This window comes from Macaca nemestrina, chromosome 10, assembly GCF_043159975.1.
Source record: "Macaca nemestrina isolate mMacNem1 chromosome 10, mMacNem.hap1, whole genome shotgun sequence".
Classification (NCBI taxonomy): domain Eukaryota; kingdom Metazoa; phylum Chordata; class Mammalia; order Primates; family Cercopithecidae; genus Macaca; species Macaca nemestrina.
In genome coordinates this window covers 54,031,332-54,050,546 of record NC_092134.1, presented here as the reverse complement: position 1 = coordinate 54,050,546, position 19,215 = coordinate 54,031,332, and the positions used below count along the sequence as shown (strand labels likewise).

General features: G+C 36.1%; 1 protein-coding gene and 1 pseudogene across 4 annotated transcripts in view; both read left to right on the top strand.

Moving 5' to 3' along the window:
- LOC105473309 (synaptotagmin 1) overlaps nt 1-19,215 on the top strand; it is a 593,369-nt gene that overhangs the window by 426,208 nt on the left and 147,946 nt on the right. For 2 of the 4 annotated variants that reach the window (XM_011727061.2, XM_011727060.2), the window contains 3 exons: nt 2,100-2,213; nt 6,074-6,241; nt 9,391-9,558. In XM_011727061.2, coding sequence (XP_011725363.1) covers nt 2,100-2,213; nt 6,074-6,241; nt 9,391-9,558 — 450 coding nt within the window. Of the gene's footprint in view, nt 1-2,090; nt 2,214-6,073; nt 6,242-9,390; nt 9,559-19,215 lie in introns of all 4 variants that reach the window. The other 2 variants (XM_011727059.2, XM_011727058.2) reach the window with 1 other exon arrangement.
- On the top strand, nt 9,565-18,329 carry LOC139356696 (RE1-silencing transcription factor-like; annotated as a pseudogene).

The following is a 19,215-nucleotide window of genomic DNA, read 5'->3' as shown; positions in this document are numbered from 1 at the left end:
AAGCCTCTTGTTCACAAGTTAAACAATTAATATAAATTTTTAAATATTTTCATGTTGTTTCCTGTCTTTAGCCCTATTAGTAATTCAACATTTTAACATTCAAAGAAACACCCAAGCATAGATTAAACTTTCCAAATTAAGGGGTTTGTAGCTAACCAAATTTGATAATGTTTCTACACAGATGTATATCATGACGGCAATTTTCAATTTTCAAAACTCACTGTCGGTTCCTAAGAAATTTCCAGCAAAAAAAGCAGAGGCATCTCTGACAACAGCTCAATTCTGTTTATATGACCTTCCCACCTGAATGAGTTCTATTAACCTGTGATACAGCCGAGTCTCAGTTTTTTCGAATCAAATTGGAGTTAACTGGGTGAAGCCAAATTAGAAAATCTTATAAATTCAAGGACTGACGGTGCCATTTTGAAGCATCACTGAAGGTCCCTGAGTAAGAGGGTGGATTGAACAGAGAATCTCCTTCCTGAGAATGCTGAACACAGCAAAGAAAAAAGACCATGTAGTCTTGGATGCGGGGGTAGCAGAGAGGAGGAGCTGCGTGCGGTCTGATGACTGATGCCTATCTACAACCTGGTTATAATTCTTGCATTTGAGTTCTATGAGAATTCACAGATTCAATTTGAGAGCTAACAAGAGTTAAGATTCCTTTACTTTGTCAGAGATATAAAACAATCTACCACTGGTATGTCCATTTTGATTTCTGTGAGATTCTACAGTAATACACGCATGCATACACATATACAAAAATAGCAATAAAAATGCTATAACCTAAAACTAGGAGACAATAATTGTTGTATATAACATAACAACAAAGTTGAAATCATTAAAATACAAAGAGCCTTTGCAAATCAATAAGAAAAAGGCAAACAATACATAGACAAATTAGCAAAGGCTATGTACAGGCAGTCCCCAGAAGAAAAAATACAAATGGTTCATACACAGTTTTTAATCTTTTCAACCTCACACATAGTCAGGAAAATGTAATTTTGTATTATTTTAAATTTTGAGTAATGACTGTGTATAGACTTCTAATTAATTGTTCTAATTACTTAAAGCAATAAGAATTGCACATCCCTAGAAACAAAACTCATGTACTTACAAGCTTTATTAATGTTGATATTTTTAGCAAAATATTTGCATGTTGGAAAAACATATTATATTTTTAGATTTTTTAAAAAGAAGAGCATTTGAATGAAACTTATGAGATAATGAGCTTTCTAATATTTCCATTTATAGCACACTTAAGTTTTAGGTTATAAAGAGTATTCAATTGGTCAGACTGAGTTTTGAGAGTTCAATACAATTGATTTTGCTCTTAAATACAAAATGAATTCTTATACCAATTTGTTTTTGACAGAATTGCAAACCTAACTCTTTTTATCTTTTGATATCAAATAGACTCTTAAATCAATTTAATTCAGCCTAGCTTTTGGTGGAGCTGTTATGAAAATAAAGTGGTAAACTGAAACTGGAAGTGGGGTGAACTTTTCTCTAAACATGGATTTGCTGGTGGCATGTTTTTTTCCTCTTTTTCATACCATAATAAATGTAGATGTGAAACACAGGGAATTTAAATTTTCTGAGGATCATTACTGAACTATCTTTTTCATAGGAAACAAGGCAACAAAAGGCCATGCATTTGATATTAATTATTCCACTGCATGTAGCGATACTTTATATGATGCTGAGCATCTCTTTAAACTACATGAATGTGAAACCTGGCCTGGTTAGTAGCATGTTTATCTTTCCTCTGAAAGCAGCAGTTTTATCAGAGCCAAATACAACACCAAGTTGATACTTTCTTTGCAAAAATGTTACATTTTTTGCTTGCAATATTCTGAGGGGCTTCTTCCATCGCTTTCATTTTGCTTGCTGATTGGGGAAAAAAATTCCGTGCACAAAAGGAATTTAAAAAAATATGTAAGCAGCAAATGTGAATGTGTGTCAAACAGATTTCCAGCATCTTAGTGCTTGCTTCGAACAGCTTGGAAGTGTAACTACAGGCCCAGTTCAATTTAAGTTTTAATGAAAATTCACTGAAATTCACATGTGATCCATTTCTCTATACATAGGCCCTCAAGGATGATGATGCTGAAACTGGATTGACTGATGGAGAAGAAAAAGAAGAACCCAAAGAAGAGGAGAAACTGGGAAAACTTCAATATTCACTGGATTATGATTTCCAAAATAACCAGGTCTGAAGTGGAGAAATGTCTTCAAATTCCATTATGTTTTCTGAAATTACCAAGTAGAAATTGCAGCAAGATACTTCTTAAAATATTTTGTTTGCTGCGAGGAGAAAATGCAATTATCAACGCTATGGATGAAATAATTTCTAAGAACAGGCAGTCCCCTACTTGCTAATTTAACTTCTGGTAATTAGAATTCACAGTATTCAACCGATTACATCTACTTGTGGCACTTTCAGCAGGCAGACAGAATACAAATTAACTTGAAGCAGTCGGTCTGCTTCTGAGAGGTTCTAGCCACAGTCTCACCTTCTCAGCTCCCTCAGCCCGAGCTGCAGCAACCTCCCTTGGACTCTACAGATTTAGAACTAGACAGGGCTAGGGGCCTTTGAGTTCGGCCACTATTCTAGCCAAAGTTTTGAAAAACGATAGAATGATTTGATAAGGGATCAAAGATGAAAAATTGACTCTGGTCCTTTCAATTTAAAAGCAGGATTGCCTTATATGGTACTAGGTGAAACTCCTAGTGCTAATGAGATAGCAATTCTAAAAGAGTGAGAAGACCAGAGACTTACTTCTAGTGCCTAGGAATATTGCCCAAAAAGTGACAAGGAATTAAGAAGGTAACAAAACAGGCATTTTTGCTTCAATTTCTCGTAAAGTCATGAAATGCCACCTAGATGAATAATAGTGGCTACCTTTTATTGACTACCTGTCAATAAAATAGAGATTGATGAAAGATAACTGTTAAAAGTCACTTTACATTCGAAGACATTCCAGGATCCACAACATTGATGAAAATGCTCCTTACCTTCTGAATTGTTACAGAAATGTGAAAGCTGGATAAGAATTAGGGGAATAGGCTAAGTTAGAGATCAGGTTTTTAAAAATCTGTAAGACAGACTGGGCGCGGTGGCTCACACTTATAATCCCAGCACTTTGGGAGGCTGAGGTGGGCAGATCACGAGGTCAGGAGATCAAGACCATCCTGGCTAACACGGTGAAACCCCGTCCCTACTAAAAATACAAAAAACTAGCCGGGCGAGGTGGTGGGCGCCTGTAGTCCCAGCTACTCCGGAGGCTGAGGCAGGAGAATGGCGTGGACCCGGGAGGCGGAGCTTGCAGTGAGCTGAGATCGCACCACTGCAGTCCAGCCTGGGGAACAGAGCGAGACTCCGTCTCAAAAAAAATTTAATTTAATGTAATTTAATTTAAAAATGTGTAAGACATAGCCCTTCTCCAAGTAGGAAAGTTTTAAACCTCTCCAGTTCATTTTGCTTCACTTACCTTTTTGGGTAAAGAAGAACTGATGAATGTAAAATAAATACAGTTACTAGTAATGCAGCATGTGTTAATGATTTCCAGTTTGATGAGGAATGAACAATAAATAAATAAAACACCAATGCTCATCTTTGATGACTAACATCCAAAGTCAGTAGTGCTGTGAGAGCTCTAAGCAGTTGCAGAAATTCTGTGTTTTATTTAGGAATTGACAGTTCAAATAATGTCTTCACTTTCTGAAGTTTCCAGAGGGTTCCTCATGAAGAATGTGTAAATATGCTGTCATAGTAAAAATAATTTTTTGATCAGCTTCATTATAGCCCTGGCTAGTTATTACATAATACGTTCTAGAAAACTACATTATTGGTTTACAGGTTCAGGTTTATAAGTCTACCATTTTTACTTAATTACATATGACATTTGTGATCATTTCTATCACTTCTACTAAAATTTGAGCGTCAGGATTTGGTTAGGAGCAAAACCTCTTATTGATATATTCTAGGAAAGATCAAGGACAACTTATATTCGTCTTAATGTATAACATATTTTCCAAAAAATTAATCCAACTTTCTATATGCATCCAATACTTTTCTCATCATTTATTGACCATTCATATTTTCCAGTGGAAATCTAGTGGTGTCTCATCCTGGTTAGTCATAATTTTGAAGCTTTTAAGTTAGCTTTAATTATTAATACTGTAAGTATCATTTTATAAAGTAGCATTTTTAAGAAAATAATAACACTGAAAATATTTTTACTAAAATATAGTAAGAGTACATTTACTGTTCCCTTTCCAGCAAACATCAAATCTAAAAAGTTATTTCATTCTGAGAAACTGATGAATTTTTAAAACATTACGCATTGATTTTTTTCCCAAATATTCTCATTTGATTTATAAAGTGATTCCTAAGAGGCAGGAAGATAAAGTCTGAAAAACTTCATAAAGTTTGGATCAAATATGTATGTTTGCTTACCAAAACTAAAAGACAACCCTAACATATTTTAATTAAGACACTTTCATGGTAGAGAGAAATGTGATATTTATCTCTTAGGCAGAAGTCAGAATAAGGTTGGAAAAAGTAACCTCATTCTTTATTAACAAAATATCCGAAAACTCTAAATCATAAATCATCTAGCTTCTAAAGAGTTGAAGCCATCTCTCTCGTGTTATTTTCTGCTCAAAAGAAAATTGGTTATAAAAAGTGAGGATGAGGAAATAGAATCTTATTTATTCGCATTGCTGCATAAAGGTAAATACCAAATACAAATTTAGCAAACAGATAGACAGACTGTTTGCTTTACTAATCATGTCTTTATAATCTGATGCCTATTTTAGCTATTTTTTGACCATCTGTCTGTGTTTTGTGTACCTACAATCTAGCATTCTTATTGCCACTGTCATATCATGATTCCACAAAAAAGATATTGAAGCATTAAAATGGAAACAACATAATCATTCAGGTTATTGGTCCATGTTAAAAATTGAGCCACCTAGCCAAAATGCACTTAAGTACATGGTGAGTCACAATTAAAATGGCTATGCTTTTTTTTTAAGGAGGTGAATTGCTGTTTTACTCTACTAGTTAAAAAGGCATGAACTCAAATTCTCAGACTGTGATGTAAAAACCTGTGGTGTTACTGCATTTACCAAATGGCATATACCTTGAATAACAATAAGAGTCTACTTTGTTTCCTGTATGGATCTAAATCAGTCTGTTGACGCAAAATCTCTAATGACAGAGTATCTATGATGGTGTACACACACCTCTTTTTTCTTTGCAAAAATATTAACAATGCCATAATACTTTAATATTCATAATGAGGCTTAAGGACGCATCAGTAAGAAAACAGACTTAAAGAAATGTAGATAGTTCTGTGGTGCTTGGAAAAAATAAAAAACATAGTTACTCAACATTAGAAAACCTCACCTCCAATCTCCTTTCCTCCCTATGAAGCTGAAATTACATTTCTTTGACTCCATGTCCTATATTTAAACACAGAATCTCACAGATAATAATCATTCTACTGTAAGTTAAAATAAATGTAGCCAGCGCCCAAGTGAAGGTCAAATATAATAGAAACTAGAAGATCTTATTTTTTATCTCAAAATGCTACCCAATTTCTAAGAAATTTCTACTCAGCTGGTCTGAGGCTTTGATAAAGAATAAAAGCTTCCCACTTTATAATTACAAACTTGCGATTGCTTAACAATGTATTTTCACTTACAAATCATGCTCTGGAAAGAAAAACAATGCACAAGGGTTTTTAGCAACTGGAAAGTTATTTGATTACAACTCTTTTGCAAAAATGAACTCCATATTTAACTGCAACCAGCAGCCTTTTAAAAAGCCTCCTTTGTGCTTAAAACCAGGCTTCCCAGAGCCTGCATCTGTCATAATTGGGTTTCCGAAGTCTACATAGCTCACTTCATTTGCCTTCTGTATTCAGATTCATAAGAGAATAAGAGTTTATTAAAACGAAATAGGAAGAGGGAGAAATTCCAATATGCAGCATTGTGAACAAATCGATCTTTTCCAAAACGTCCACTAATATTTATGTTTGCTGTATCCTCTCATTTATTTCAGCTGCTGGTAGGGATCATTCAGGCTGCCGAACTGCCCGCCTTGGACATGGGGGGCACATCTGATCCTTATGTGAAAGTGTTTCTGCTACCTGATAAGAAGAAGAAATTTGAGACAAAAGTCCACCGAAAAACCCTTAATCCCGTCTTCAATGAGCAATTTACTTTCAAGGTATTTTTTAATATTTATTTATAACCTTTCCTTTGTTGTTTTAGTTAAAAGACTGATCTCATCCTGTCACATACATAGACATGCACATGAATGCTTGTTCAGGGACTCACAATAATTCCAGTAAGAACATGCAAAATTCGTATCTTCACTACAGTCAAGATTCAATATTGCCTTTCAGTGTGTTCAGAGTACGATTCAGTTCAGTCATTTCGGAATGGAATTGACTAGAACATGACTAGGATGTCATAGTCACATCTAAAAAGTGAGATCCCTACCTAACATAAAGCCAAAAGAATGAAATCATTATTTTTCTAAATTTCAAAGTTCGTGAAAATAGGTACATCTGTTGCAATCCCAGGATTAAGTAAGCTATGTCCCAATGCTTAAATGGTACAAATAGACATGACTCTTGTAACAAAATTCTGTGTGTAGAAGGGCAGTTTGAGCACGTTAAAGTCATTCTTCTTAACTAATCAATAAAAGGAATATGAACACACTGTTTTTTTGCATTTCTAGCCTTTGTCCTTTACTCTAGGTTCTGCTCTGATGTTCTTCATCTTGTTGAGGCACCTCAGTTGACAAACAATAATAGAGATTCCAGCCATTTAATATCTCATCAGGAAAACATGCCTTGCAGGTCTCCAGGATCTTTGTGGATCTTGGCTTGAAATCATTCATAAAAACAATTCTTTTGGTGGATATCTTTAACATGCGAAAAAAAAGTTTCTAATGCATTACTCAGAACAATATGTTTGTGAAAAATGAAATGTCTGTGAATATGCCAGCAGGCTAATTCAACATCACCGCGTCCATCAGCCAGGCTTAGCATGTGCCTTGTGTTAGCAAACATTCTGGGATGAAATAAATTGAAAATGAGGGCATGAGTCATTTTCTCAAACCTTGTTTTCAATTATGTAAAGGGGAAGTGTCTTTCTATTCACTCTAAAATTTCTGAGTTTTCAAGACAAAGGTCCCTCATGGATTGTCAGTAATCTTATTTAAAATCTGGTTTTGCTGTACCTAGACAGTGAATTTAAAGTAGCAGTAAAGACATTCTGGAAATACTCAGCTCATGAAGAGTATTTGCTCATGAAGCTTAATCACTGTAGCCAACATACCACAAAACATAAAGTGGAAATAAAATTTTAAAAATATTGTAATAGTAATCACAGTTGTTTTATTCATCTATTTATTAACCTTAACTTAGGTCAGCAGTTTCTGACCAAAACTTAGTGAGGAAATTCTTAAATTATATGAGCTAATGTATTGGGGCTTTGTTTTATATTGCATTACCTACATTATTATTTCTTTAAAAAAATGCTAATAATTTTATTAGTAATTTCTATAAAACCAAGTATAATTATTGAAATTTTTGAATTCTCTATACATTTGTATCAAGTTTCATTTTATTTCAGACAGGTTGATCAAACTGCACATAATCCACAGTATAATATATTCTGCTATATTTAAAAACACTTCAATTTTTCTAGAGAGCTGGTTAGACATTGTAGATTACTCATCTTGAAATGCCAAGAGGCAATATGATATAGGAATGGAAGTATAAAAGACTTTAAAGAGGGCTGGCTTTACAATGGATTGAAACACTGAACAGGAACTCAACATGCCTGAAACTAAATTCGTCTTCTTTTCCTCCAAACAGTTATCTGAAGGAGCTAGTAATCATTCAAACAATAAATATTTTCAAGGGCTTCTTCTGCGCTAGGTGTTTTACATATATTCATTCATCCCCAAAACAGCCCCATGAAGCAGCCATTATTACAGTATTATCACAATTTAATAGATGAATAAACTGATGTTTAATCATGTGCCCCAAGCCCTTTAGTTGGAAAGTCCAAATCTGGTACAAGGTCTGTCTGACCCCAAGCCCAGATTTTTGACTGTTGGCTCTTTGAGTACAATCATTAGAAAGTCTAGAGAGATTTTAGATATACAATAAAATTTTCAAGGGTTTAATCCCTACTCTAAAATATTTTGTCTCTTTCTTTGAGAGTCAGCCCTTTGGAAGGGTTTGTTTTCCATTCCTTCTAAAATGGAAAAAGTATGATGCTTACTTTTTAATCATAATGTCTTAATAAAATAATCAGATTCCAAACAGATGATACATAAATGACAGAAAAGAAAAACTCTTTGGAAAACTAAAATTTCTTCTATGTAGATGGCCTAATATTCTTCCTTTTCTTCCCTCCTTAATATACAGTTAATTGAGAAATGTTTGCTGAAGCATAAGACAACCATTTACACTGATAAAATAATAGGAAGTGTATGAAAATTGATCAAACCTTTAAGACAAGTCTAAACAATTTCTTAATTAGGTATTTCTACCCAGTTACTGAAGTGTAGCTTACTTGGATTGCACTGCTCTCACTGAATATTAAAAATGTCACTAATAAACATCCCAACCCATAGCATCTGTCCCAGATATATTTGAACAGCTGGAGAATTCATCAGTTCTTGGCCTTTTGCCACCACTCATCCTAAAACATGTCATACCCAAGAATGAACTTCAAAACCCATATTATAATGCACCTCTGATATTCAAAACATCAATTTCCTAGTCAGTTCTTGTCAATCAACAAATTATTTTAAGGAGTAGGTGAGGCACTTGTGAATATCATTTCAATCCTTTCAGACTCCTTGCATAGTCTTTAATAAATCATTGCTCCATTGAACTGTGGCATTTAAATGCCTTGAAAGAGTTAATGGAACATTTGAAAAAAGTTATTTGCCCCTCAGTAAGTTACACCCTGACAATATAACTTATAACAACAATAACAACACAATATTCTACAAGAAAAACTTATTTATAGTCAGATGCAATTGGCTTGTTTATTCTTTTATTAATCTTAAGGATTCATAGCATGACTAATAGCAGGATCCATTATTAATAATGCTAACAGCTTCTAGAACTTTGAGATAAAGCAATAAATCACTAAAAATTCCCATTTTCTCTCAAGTAATTTTAGCCTCAAGCAGTTTGTCAAAAGTCTCAATTTAAAAAATAACCAAAAACAAAATTATATCCCTGTTCTGTTTATGCAGCATAAATATTAAATTAAGCACCATGAACAAGTAACATGTTTTAAGCATTTTTATGACTGGATATTTTATCCTCATTGCTTTATATTTAGGTGCCATACTCGGAATTGGGTGGCAAAACCCTGGTGATGGCTGTATATGATTTTGATCGTTTCTCTAAGCATGACATCATTGGAGAATTTAAAGTCCCTATGAACACAGTGGATTTTGGCCATGTAACTGAGGAATGGCGTGACCTGCAAAGTGCTGAGAAGGAAGAGGTAAGGCAATTATTAGCATTTCTAACATCACAAGCTGTACTCGCCAGTTGCTGCTCATATAATAACTTACTGAGAAATACTCTTTACAAAGGGGGGTGTAGGCCTCTAGCTGTTGAGAGCTGGTAAAATAGGGCCAAGGGCATTGCACCACTTTGTTAAAAAGTGTACAGGTCTTCTGGGTGTTATTTGAAAGGAGAGAGAGAAATTTGTATACTGGATCTAGAAACAGCAACCCTGGACACAAACAAACGCACATGCACACAGGAACTCTTTCTAAAAGCTTACAAAAGGCCACACACACTCATAAACTACTGCTTTAAAAGGATAATGAAAAATTATTTTATTTCTCATATTTTTCCACAATCATTTTGTGTTTTCTGCATAGGTTACGTAGCTATTACACAGAAATAAAGTGGTACTTTTTCCTTGATTGTTTCTTCATATCACAGACAGTTCATTGTTTCTCCTAAAGATATGAGAGCATAATTGGTGAAACATCAAATATAATTCACAAAGCCTGATATTAAATCCATTTTTTAAATGACTCACATTTTATGCTACTCCTCACATTGTTTATCCCCAGTTTTAATAGTTTAGCCCAGTATTTTTCCGTGACTTAAAAAGGGAAGTTCAATATGTTTAGTGCATTTAAGCTTCATAATAATCAATTGTATCTGATTATGCAATGCCTGCCTGGCACCAGCATTTTTCTCTGCAAACATTTCAGTGGACCAATACTAGAAAAGCAAACAACCCGTAGCTTCTCCAAATTCCTAAAACAACTCCTTTCCCAGTCACTCTTTAGTTCCTGACATACAGCTGTAATTACCCAAGGGATGGCTGACCGCTCAGTCATTTAGGATCTCCAGGTCCCTAGGATTCCCTGGCCTCTTGGGGTCCCCAGGGAGATCATGGAGAGAGTCAGACCTTCAGAGAAACTCAGTTAAGTCCATCACCTGGGAATTCTCTCAGCCTAAGGTCTGCTGTGACCAATCTGAAGCTATGAACTTTATACCCCCTATATGATGAAATGAGGTTTTAGAACAGGCCTATTAATTCCCATGATGAAACTGAAGTTTTCACTCTAAAATTGCTATTTGATATTTGATTTTACAAAATGAGTCAAAAATACTTAAGTTAGGCTTTGCTTTTTTGGGGGAAAAAAAAGTATATATACTTATACTTTCCAAAAAGAAAGCAGAGCTTTAAGTATTTTTGTATATAATATTCATGTATACATATTTTATATATATATACACACATGCCATCTCAATATCTAAGAATGTTGACTAACCTTTCTTAGACATTGAGACAGATTTAGCCCTACTGTGGATATTCAAGAATACCCAAGAAAAATACTGAGTTTTAAAATCATATGATTTTATGGATAGTTCTTTCCTATAAGTGAACTAATAGTAATGTTACAGACATCTTAATGAAAAAAATTCAATCATTCAATTACAGTGTTCATAATTATTTAACAAAGTAGTGAGATATTTCATTGAATATTTTATTGAAGTGTTTGACTTTGTGTAAATTGTTTGGGGGGAAAAGTAGGACCATAACAAATGTTTATTAACTGATTGGTTTTCATTAGTTGGCTGGTGTTTGGTTGGCTTGTTCGTTGAATATGAGAACATGAACCACTGGTACTTCACAATGCCCACCTGTGCAGGGTGCATGGCTCACACTTATTACCTTCACCTGGATAATTATCGGGTGGTAATGACATCCCAGATCACACCCAGTGGGTTTCTGAAAAATTGTGCATTTTTTTTTTTCTGAGTTAAGGGAATGTAGACCATTGAGCAAGTTTCTTCTTTCATAAATCTTTGAGTACAAGCAGAATTTGAAACTTAACACCAAGTTGACAGGTTTCGCTCTAGAATCTAGGGGGTTAGGTACACTGCCCATTCAGAATTTTAACCTAGAAAGTGGCCTAACATGATTTGCCCCTTATCTTACTTACCGATGAAATAGAATAGAATGTGAAGTACCCAGCATAGAGTCTGGCATATGGTAAATGTTCACTAAGTGAGAGCTCTCTCGTACCTTTTTCTTGGTTAATTTTGTGTGTTCTCTTTCCCCATTTTGTGTGTTCATCTCCTCATTTGTTGTGTCCCTCTATTTTTATCTACTTCTCCATCCTTTTTCTCACCACTGCGCTTACTGAGTATCTGTAAGAGTTATTAATGGGAAATATTAATTTTATCATTACACTTGTAAAACTCTAGAGACTTTCCTCTTTGATTTCTACTCAGAAATAGAAATTTTTGGTTTTCAGTTGGACTATTTCTCTTTATCAAGATATAGGTTATAAAAAACTGTATAAGACAGATGTCTAGCTTACAAAGTATCTCTAGATGACTAGACCCAGTTAGAAACTTTTTCATAATAAAGGAAGTAAGATTCCAATTACATTTTATATATGAAGAATTATATATTCTCAATGATATGTGCTCTAACTTTGCATGCCACTGTCCATTAATTGCAGAAAATTATAATTGTGTGAATAAATTGAAGTCTTAGATTGACTTTTAGATTTTTGATTTTAAAGAAATTGTTTTTCCACTTTACATGAGCAATTTTGTTCATGATTTTAGTTTTGCTTTCATCTAACAGTGTTAAGCGTTATTTTTAATGTCATAATGAGATGAAAGATATCAAAGAAAGTGAGAAAAAGGAATTCAAGGAACAGCTTTGGAATCTAGAAACAGTACTGCTAATCAGAGTAAGCTGTTCTGCCAGAGACTTGGATTTAAACAGGTTAAATCAGACCCACTGACAGCCAACTCTGTGATGTTAATTAAATGCAGTCAGGTTTTGTTGCCAGAAAGTTGACAACTATAAGTCATAAGATGATGAAGTAATTGTGTAGCTTAAAGGATTATGTCCTATTTTTTGTGACTAAATAATGTGTAAGCAATTTAGAAAGAAATGGGAATGAACATGGATAGTGTAAGAGCTCATTTGGAAGTGATTAGACCCATGTTTAAAAGGAAGTAATGTGGAAGAGATAAGCTGTACTAGGAAGAGCAACAGCAAAAGCACATGGTTCCCACTATTTGATTCTGTCCCCAGGTGGAAATATTACTGGTGAGGTTTCCATTTGGCTTGATCATGTTCTGCAAATTTACACAATCAAAGCCACCTCACTGGTTCCATTCACTTGCTAGTTTGTTTTTTTAACGATGCATGGTCGACTACTTTCTTCCTCCACTTCCCCACCTTCTAACAGATGAAGGTGGAATTTGACCTTGGAGACAGGTCAACCTTTCTCTTATTTTTGTTTCTTTAAAACAGAAATATGTATCCTCTGAGTTCCTAGAGATGGTTATATATAAAACTGTTGTTTCTTAATTTTTTTCTTTCTCAGTATATGGCTTCAAAATCATCTTTGGTAATCGGTATACAATTCTTCAATGTGCAAAAGGCTACCAGTATGTATAGCCCCAAGCTGTCTAAGTTGAATCTTCGAGATTTTCTTCTTTTTATTCTTTCAAAAAATAAGTATTTATGGTATACGCAAGTCAAACCTGAAACCAATCTTTATCGTTTTAGAATAATCTATTTAAAATTTTGACTTATTTCAAACATTGCAATCAACAGCTATGACTCCATTTTTCCCTTCTTATAAATTTCACTTATGTCCAATTTTAAGTTGTCTCAGTTCTGTACCCCAGGATCAGATAGATCATCAAACTATTTAAACCCTTTTTATTTTAACATTTCATTCCATTTTTAAAATTTATTTTTATCTCCATGCCTTCTACTATATAGAGAGATATTTGTTATCTCTAAAAACAGCATAAGGAATAGATAGCAGCAGAAAAAAAAACTAAGCCTTTTTTTAACATTCCACCCTGACATGCTGCAAGCCCTCATGACTTGAGCAGTTACTGTTTTATTGTCTTGTTTCCATTAGAGAATAAGTCTATCACCTCTGCTTTGTGTAAAATTTGGTAAAGAGTGATTTTTAAATGAGATTCTGTAATCTAGTGCAAATGGAAAAAAAATTGATTGCAGAATTAAAACAAGTTGGAACATAATTTAATTAGTATCCAAGCAGAAGGGAAGAGAAACTATTTTAATACCTTAATGGAAAATCAATTTTGCAAGAAAATTTCACATTTTTAAGCCTAATTAGAAAAACATTTACTTCACAGAAAAGCATGTGAAGAATACATATTCAATCAAATGGCAACAGTTTTTTAACCTCCAATGGTCAATTCCTTGGTACTTCTTCAGAGTGAGTTAAAGTCATTATTCCTTATGGCATCTTTCATGCCCAAGGATCATGAAAGAAGTGATGCTGTTTCTAAGTACATTTAGCAATCAGATGGCAACTATGCTCTCCAAGAATCTCCACCCACCAATCACTGCCCTGATTGGAAATCCTTATAAAAGGTTAATTGCTGGAATTCTAAACATGGATGCCAATAAGAACCTTCCTGGTCATTCACAACATTTAAGAAATGCAACAAAAACATTAATTTGCATCCATAGCATTTCAGGAAGTTATATTTGTTCTTCTTTACTTTGTCATTGTCTATCTTCCCCACTGGACTGAAACTCCATCCAGGCAGCAGCCATTTCTATGGTTCCTCACCAAGGTTAATCACAGAGGCAAGAACACAGTAGGCGTGCAAAAATATTTTTGAATGAATGAATGGAGTTTGAATGCATGTTTATTATACAGTAGGAAATGTTTCCAAATGCCCTTTTTAAAGTCCGTGTTAATAGTCATTGTGTTCTTATTTTACAAACGATGGTTAAAGTATTCTGAAAGCTGAGGAGCAAAATGTCCTAGCTCTGAATGCTGAAAATAGTTTAGTGCCTCTTTGGGATTTTTTTGGTATGTTTCTTTAAAGACAGAGGCAGTACAGATGCTTAGCAAAATCAACCTTGTTACTGTTTTTGATTCTGGTTTTGAAAATAATAGATTTTGTCTCAATAACTTTTGTTTATTAAAGGCTTATTCAGTGTCTCCCTCTCTGTAACCCTCTTTTTTCATCCTGTTTCCATAAGGCACATGGAGTTCATAGATTACCTTAATTTAACTTTTGTTTAAATTTAAGACTTAAAGCTATGGTGTAAGTCTCTGCCTACGTCATGGAAATTGATCCAGAGGAAAATGCAAAAGATTTAGTTCTAGGGAGAACTCAAAGAATGGGAACAAAATCTAAGTTTATCATGCCTAGAATATTTGGTGTTAATCAATTTTATAATATAGTAGATATCGTTTAGTAGTATTGAATTATTTTATAGTATATTAAAACTATAATATATATTAGTGTACCTAGTATCTATGTGTCCATATCATGAGACTTGGAACATATTGATTTCCCTTTAAACTGCTACAGAAGTATAAATGTGTTTTATTTTTTATGGTATCTTGGGCCATAGCTGTGGTTTGAGTTTGAGTCTTTGGTTAGAATTTCTGTCACCAGTTGTAATTGTATTCTTATGCATAATAAATGTTATCCACTTCATGATGTGGTTTCCAAGAACATGATAGGAAAAAGCAAATAACTTGGAATATCTCTCTAGTATGTAGGACTGTAATTTGCTTGCCTTTCTGATTAAAAAGACTTTTCAGACACAGGTAAAAGAAATCCAAATTCTCACTTCAGAGTTTCTAAACAAAAATCCAATATTTTTTATTTTAAATTCCCTAGAAAAGTAATATAAATTAGACTGTAATTTGAAGCAACAATTAAAGTGAGGAGAGACCCTGGACACTTTCAAAATGCACTTTGGCTGCCTTCCATTGTTCTCCCTCCCATTGTCATACTTGAGCCTACTGCACCTGCCTTCCTTGTCACAGTGATAACCACCCAAAGGTCTGGGCTGACAGCCTGGCTCTCTAGCTTCCAAAGTTCATCTTCATTAAAGCTTATATCAACTTCTCTACCTATGCTATAAACACAAATAATAGCTACCATTTACTGAGAGTCTACTGCATGCTGACAAAAAAAAAAAAATCGTAACATTCTTCAAAATTGGCATTATCAAGTCTGTTTTACAAAATAGGGAAGGAAGGGAACTGAGACCCAGGAAAGTTTAAGTAATGTGTCCAAGTTTACACAGGCAATGCCATAACTACAATTCAAACACAGTTCTAAAAGCCTACACTTTCCATTTTTTGATATTGAGTCTCACTCTATCGCCCAGGCTAGAGTGCAGTGGTGTGATCTCAGCTCACTGCAACCCCTGCCTCCTGGGTTCAAGCGACTCTCCTGCATCAGCCTCCCAAGAAGCTGGGATTACAGGTGCCTGCCACCATGCCCAGCTATTTTTTGTGTTTTTAGTAGAAATGAGGTTTCATCATGTTGGCCAGGCTGGTCTCAAACTTATGACCTCAAGTGACCCACCTGCCCCAGCCTCCCAAAGTGCTGGGATTACACGCATGAGCCACAGCACCCAGCCCACACCACCTTCTGTAAAGAGTCTCTCTTGGTCTTTTCAGGTCTGTCTGGCTCCCAAACCCATTTTCTCTCTACACTGCCATATTGCCACTAAGAGAGGGCAACGATATTGTCTGTTTTGTTTATGTACTTATGCCTAGCACATTGCACTGTGACTGCAACATCCAAGGTGCTTAAATATTTTCAGTAGATTGGTTGAACAAATTAGAATTTAACAAACATGCCTTCTAATGTTCTATCACCTTTGAGAGAGTCATCTTTGAAAGATACAGTTATTCCAGTTGCACTGTGGTATCCCCAAATATTTTTGAATTCCAGTCCCTCTCTCCAAATATCTTTCTCAGTGTATAATACATTATCTGTTCTCAATAATGATTTGTCTTTGTCTTGAAAAGGTAAATTTCACTGAAATGGCCATAACTATGGAGGGTCAAATACAGGCTATTAGTTGATGATCGAATTGGGTAAAACAGTTGTAATTACTGTGGGAAAGTAATGAGATGGATGTTCTTATGAGGTTTATATTCTGACTCTGTCCTAAATGCTTTGAGCATTAACATCATTACATGGTCTCTCAAATGATTTGCTATGGGGAACATTCTCATTAGGAGATATAAATTCTGATACAAGTAGTACGAAGAAAATATAATTGTTTGAATAGAAACCAATGTAAGTATTAGGTTTTCTTTTTATCCAAAGAATAAAAGGACTGAGAGTTTTCAGTTGAATTTTAAATAAAGCAGAGCAAAGTGGTTTTGGGAGCCTGGATTTCCTGTATATAGGCTGGCAGAGCAGAAAGTGAGGAGTGGGTATTGAAATGGGAACAAATATAAAACAAAAGGAGAATGAGAACAATGATGTAGACAAGAGCAGTCTTGTTTACATCTGGTTTTTCATATTATTGAAATAATGAAGAGGGTTTTGAGTGGGAAGCAATGTGAGCAACGCAGGAGAATGCTTTGTTCTGTCTTCCATGGATTTAAACCTTTTAAAATGTAATCTTTTCTCTTGAGTTCATCACATGCTTGGGAGCAATTTTTTTATCTTGTTTGTGAATCTTCAAATGAGATGTTTTTACCTTCTGTCTTACTCCTACCTACCTTTGAGCAGGCCAAATGTTTGTGCTGTGAAATCTTTAATCCATTACAATCTGTTACTCTGCAATTAGATGAAATGTCAGTGATTGAGTTGTACTAGTTGTACTACAGAATAAGGGAGGAGAATGAGGACTCGCTGAAAAACAAGAGCTTAAATAAAGAATTCGACAGAGGAAGCATACACAGACACAAACTTACTTGCTTTAAACATGATTAAATTATTGCCAATTATGAACAAGAACTTTTAAATACTGCAAATTAATTTTATTTATTCATTCTTTCATTGATTCATCATCATATATTAAGCCTCTTTTATAAGCCAGGTATTGTGCTAATTTCAGGGTATATAGTGGTGAATAAGATAGACCCCCCCACGTCTGGCCACCCGACCTCCCCAGCCTGCAGGGCTGAGGCTGGAGTCCTGCCAGACGCCGTGGGGGGAGTGAAGTTTGCAAACTTCCAGGGCGCCTGGCCCTGGGTGTTGGGCGAACCCGGGGGTGGTCAGAGGGACTCGGGGGCAGCTGGAGAAGCCCAAACGCAGCCTGCGTGATTACAGTTATGGCCACCCAGGTGATGGGGGAGTCTTCTGGAGAAGGGCTGTTTACCGGCAATGGCGACGTTGGAATGGCCTTGCCTAACGGCATGTATGACTTGCATGATCTCTCTAAAGCTGAACTGGGCGCACCTCAGCCTGTCATGCTGGCAAATGTGGCCTTCACTGGGAAAGTAAATGGCAGCTGCTGTGATTACCCGGTCCGTGAAGAAAGGCAGATGGCAAAATTGATGCCTGTTGGGGATAACAACTTTTCAGATAGTGAAGAAGGAGGGGGACTTGAAGAGTGCTGAAATAAAAGGTGAACCTCATGGGCTGAGACGTTTGGAACTCAGCGTTGTAGAACTTCAGCCTGTATTTGAGGCATCAGCTGCTCCAGAGATTTACAGCTCAAATAAAGAGCTTCCTCCTGAAACACCTGGAACAGAGGACAACGGCAAGAACTCGAAGACCAAATCCTTTTGCTGTAAGTCATGCCAATATGAAGCAGAATCTGAAGAACGGTTTGTGCATCGCCTCAGAGTTCACAGTGCCAAGAAATTTTTTGTGGAAGAGCGGAGAGGCCGGACGCGGTGGCTCATGCCTGTAATCCCAGCGCTTTGGGAGGCCGAGGTGGGAGAATCACCTGAGGTGGGGAGTTCGAGACCAGCCTGACCTACATAAAGAAACCCTGTCTCCACTAAAAATACAAAATTAGTCCGGTGTGGTGGCACATGCCTGTAATCCCAGCTACTCGGGAGGCTGAAGCAGGAGAATCGCTTGAACCCAGGAGGCTGAGGTTGCGTGCAGTGAGCCAAGATCACGTCATTGCACTCCAGCCTACCCAAGAGCGAAACTCCGTCAAAAAAAAAAAAAGGCTCGGGCTCGGTGGCTCACACCTGTAATCCCAGCACTTTGGGAGGCCGAGGCGGGTGGATCACGAGGTCAGGAGATGGAGACCATCCTGGTTAACACGGTGAAACTCCGTCTCTACTAAAAAAAAAAAAAAAAAAAAAAATTCAAAAAATTAGCCGGGCGTGGTGGCGGGCGCCTATAGTCCCAGCTACTCGGGAGGCTGAGGCAGGAGAATGGCGTGAACCCGGGAGGCGGAGCTTGCAGTGAGCCGAGATCACGCCACTGCACTCCAGCCTGGGCGACAGAGCAAGACTCCGTCTCAAAAAAAAAAAAAAAAAAAAAAAGAAAAAGGAAAAGAGAAAGAAGGGAAGGAGGAGCGGAGAAGCAAGCAAAAGCCAGGGAATCTGGCTCTTCCACTGCAGAAGAGGGAGATTTCTCCAAGGTCCGTATTCGCTGTGACCGCTGTGGCTACAATACCAATCGATATGATCCCTATACTGCACACCTGAAACGCCACACCAGAGCTGGGGATAATGAGCGAGTCTACAAATGCATCATCTGCACATACACAACAGTAAGCGATGTGTTTGGAAAGTGTAAGCCTGGAATTAGGAGACATAATTATTCCTCCAAGAATATCACTTGGGAGATTCCAAAGCCATAGCTATTACATGGCAAACCTAGGATAAGAGGGGTAGTATGAGTGCTGGCAGACCAGCTGCAACTTTCCTATACAGTGAAGAAG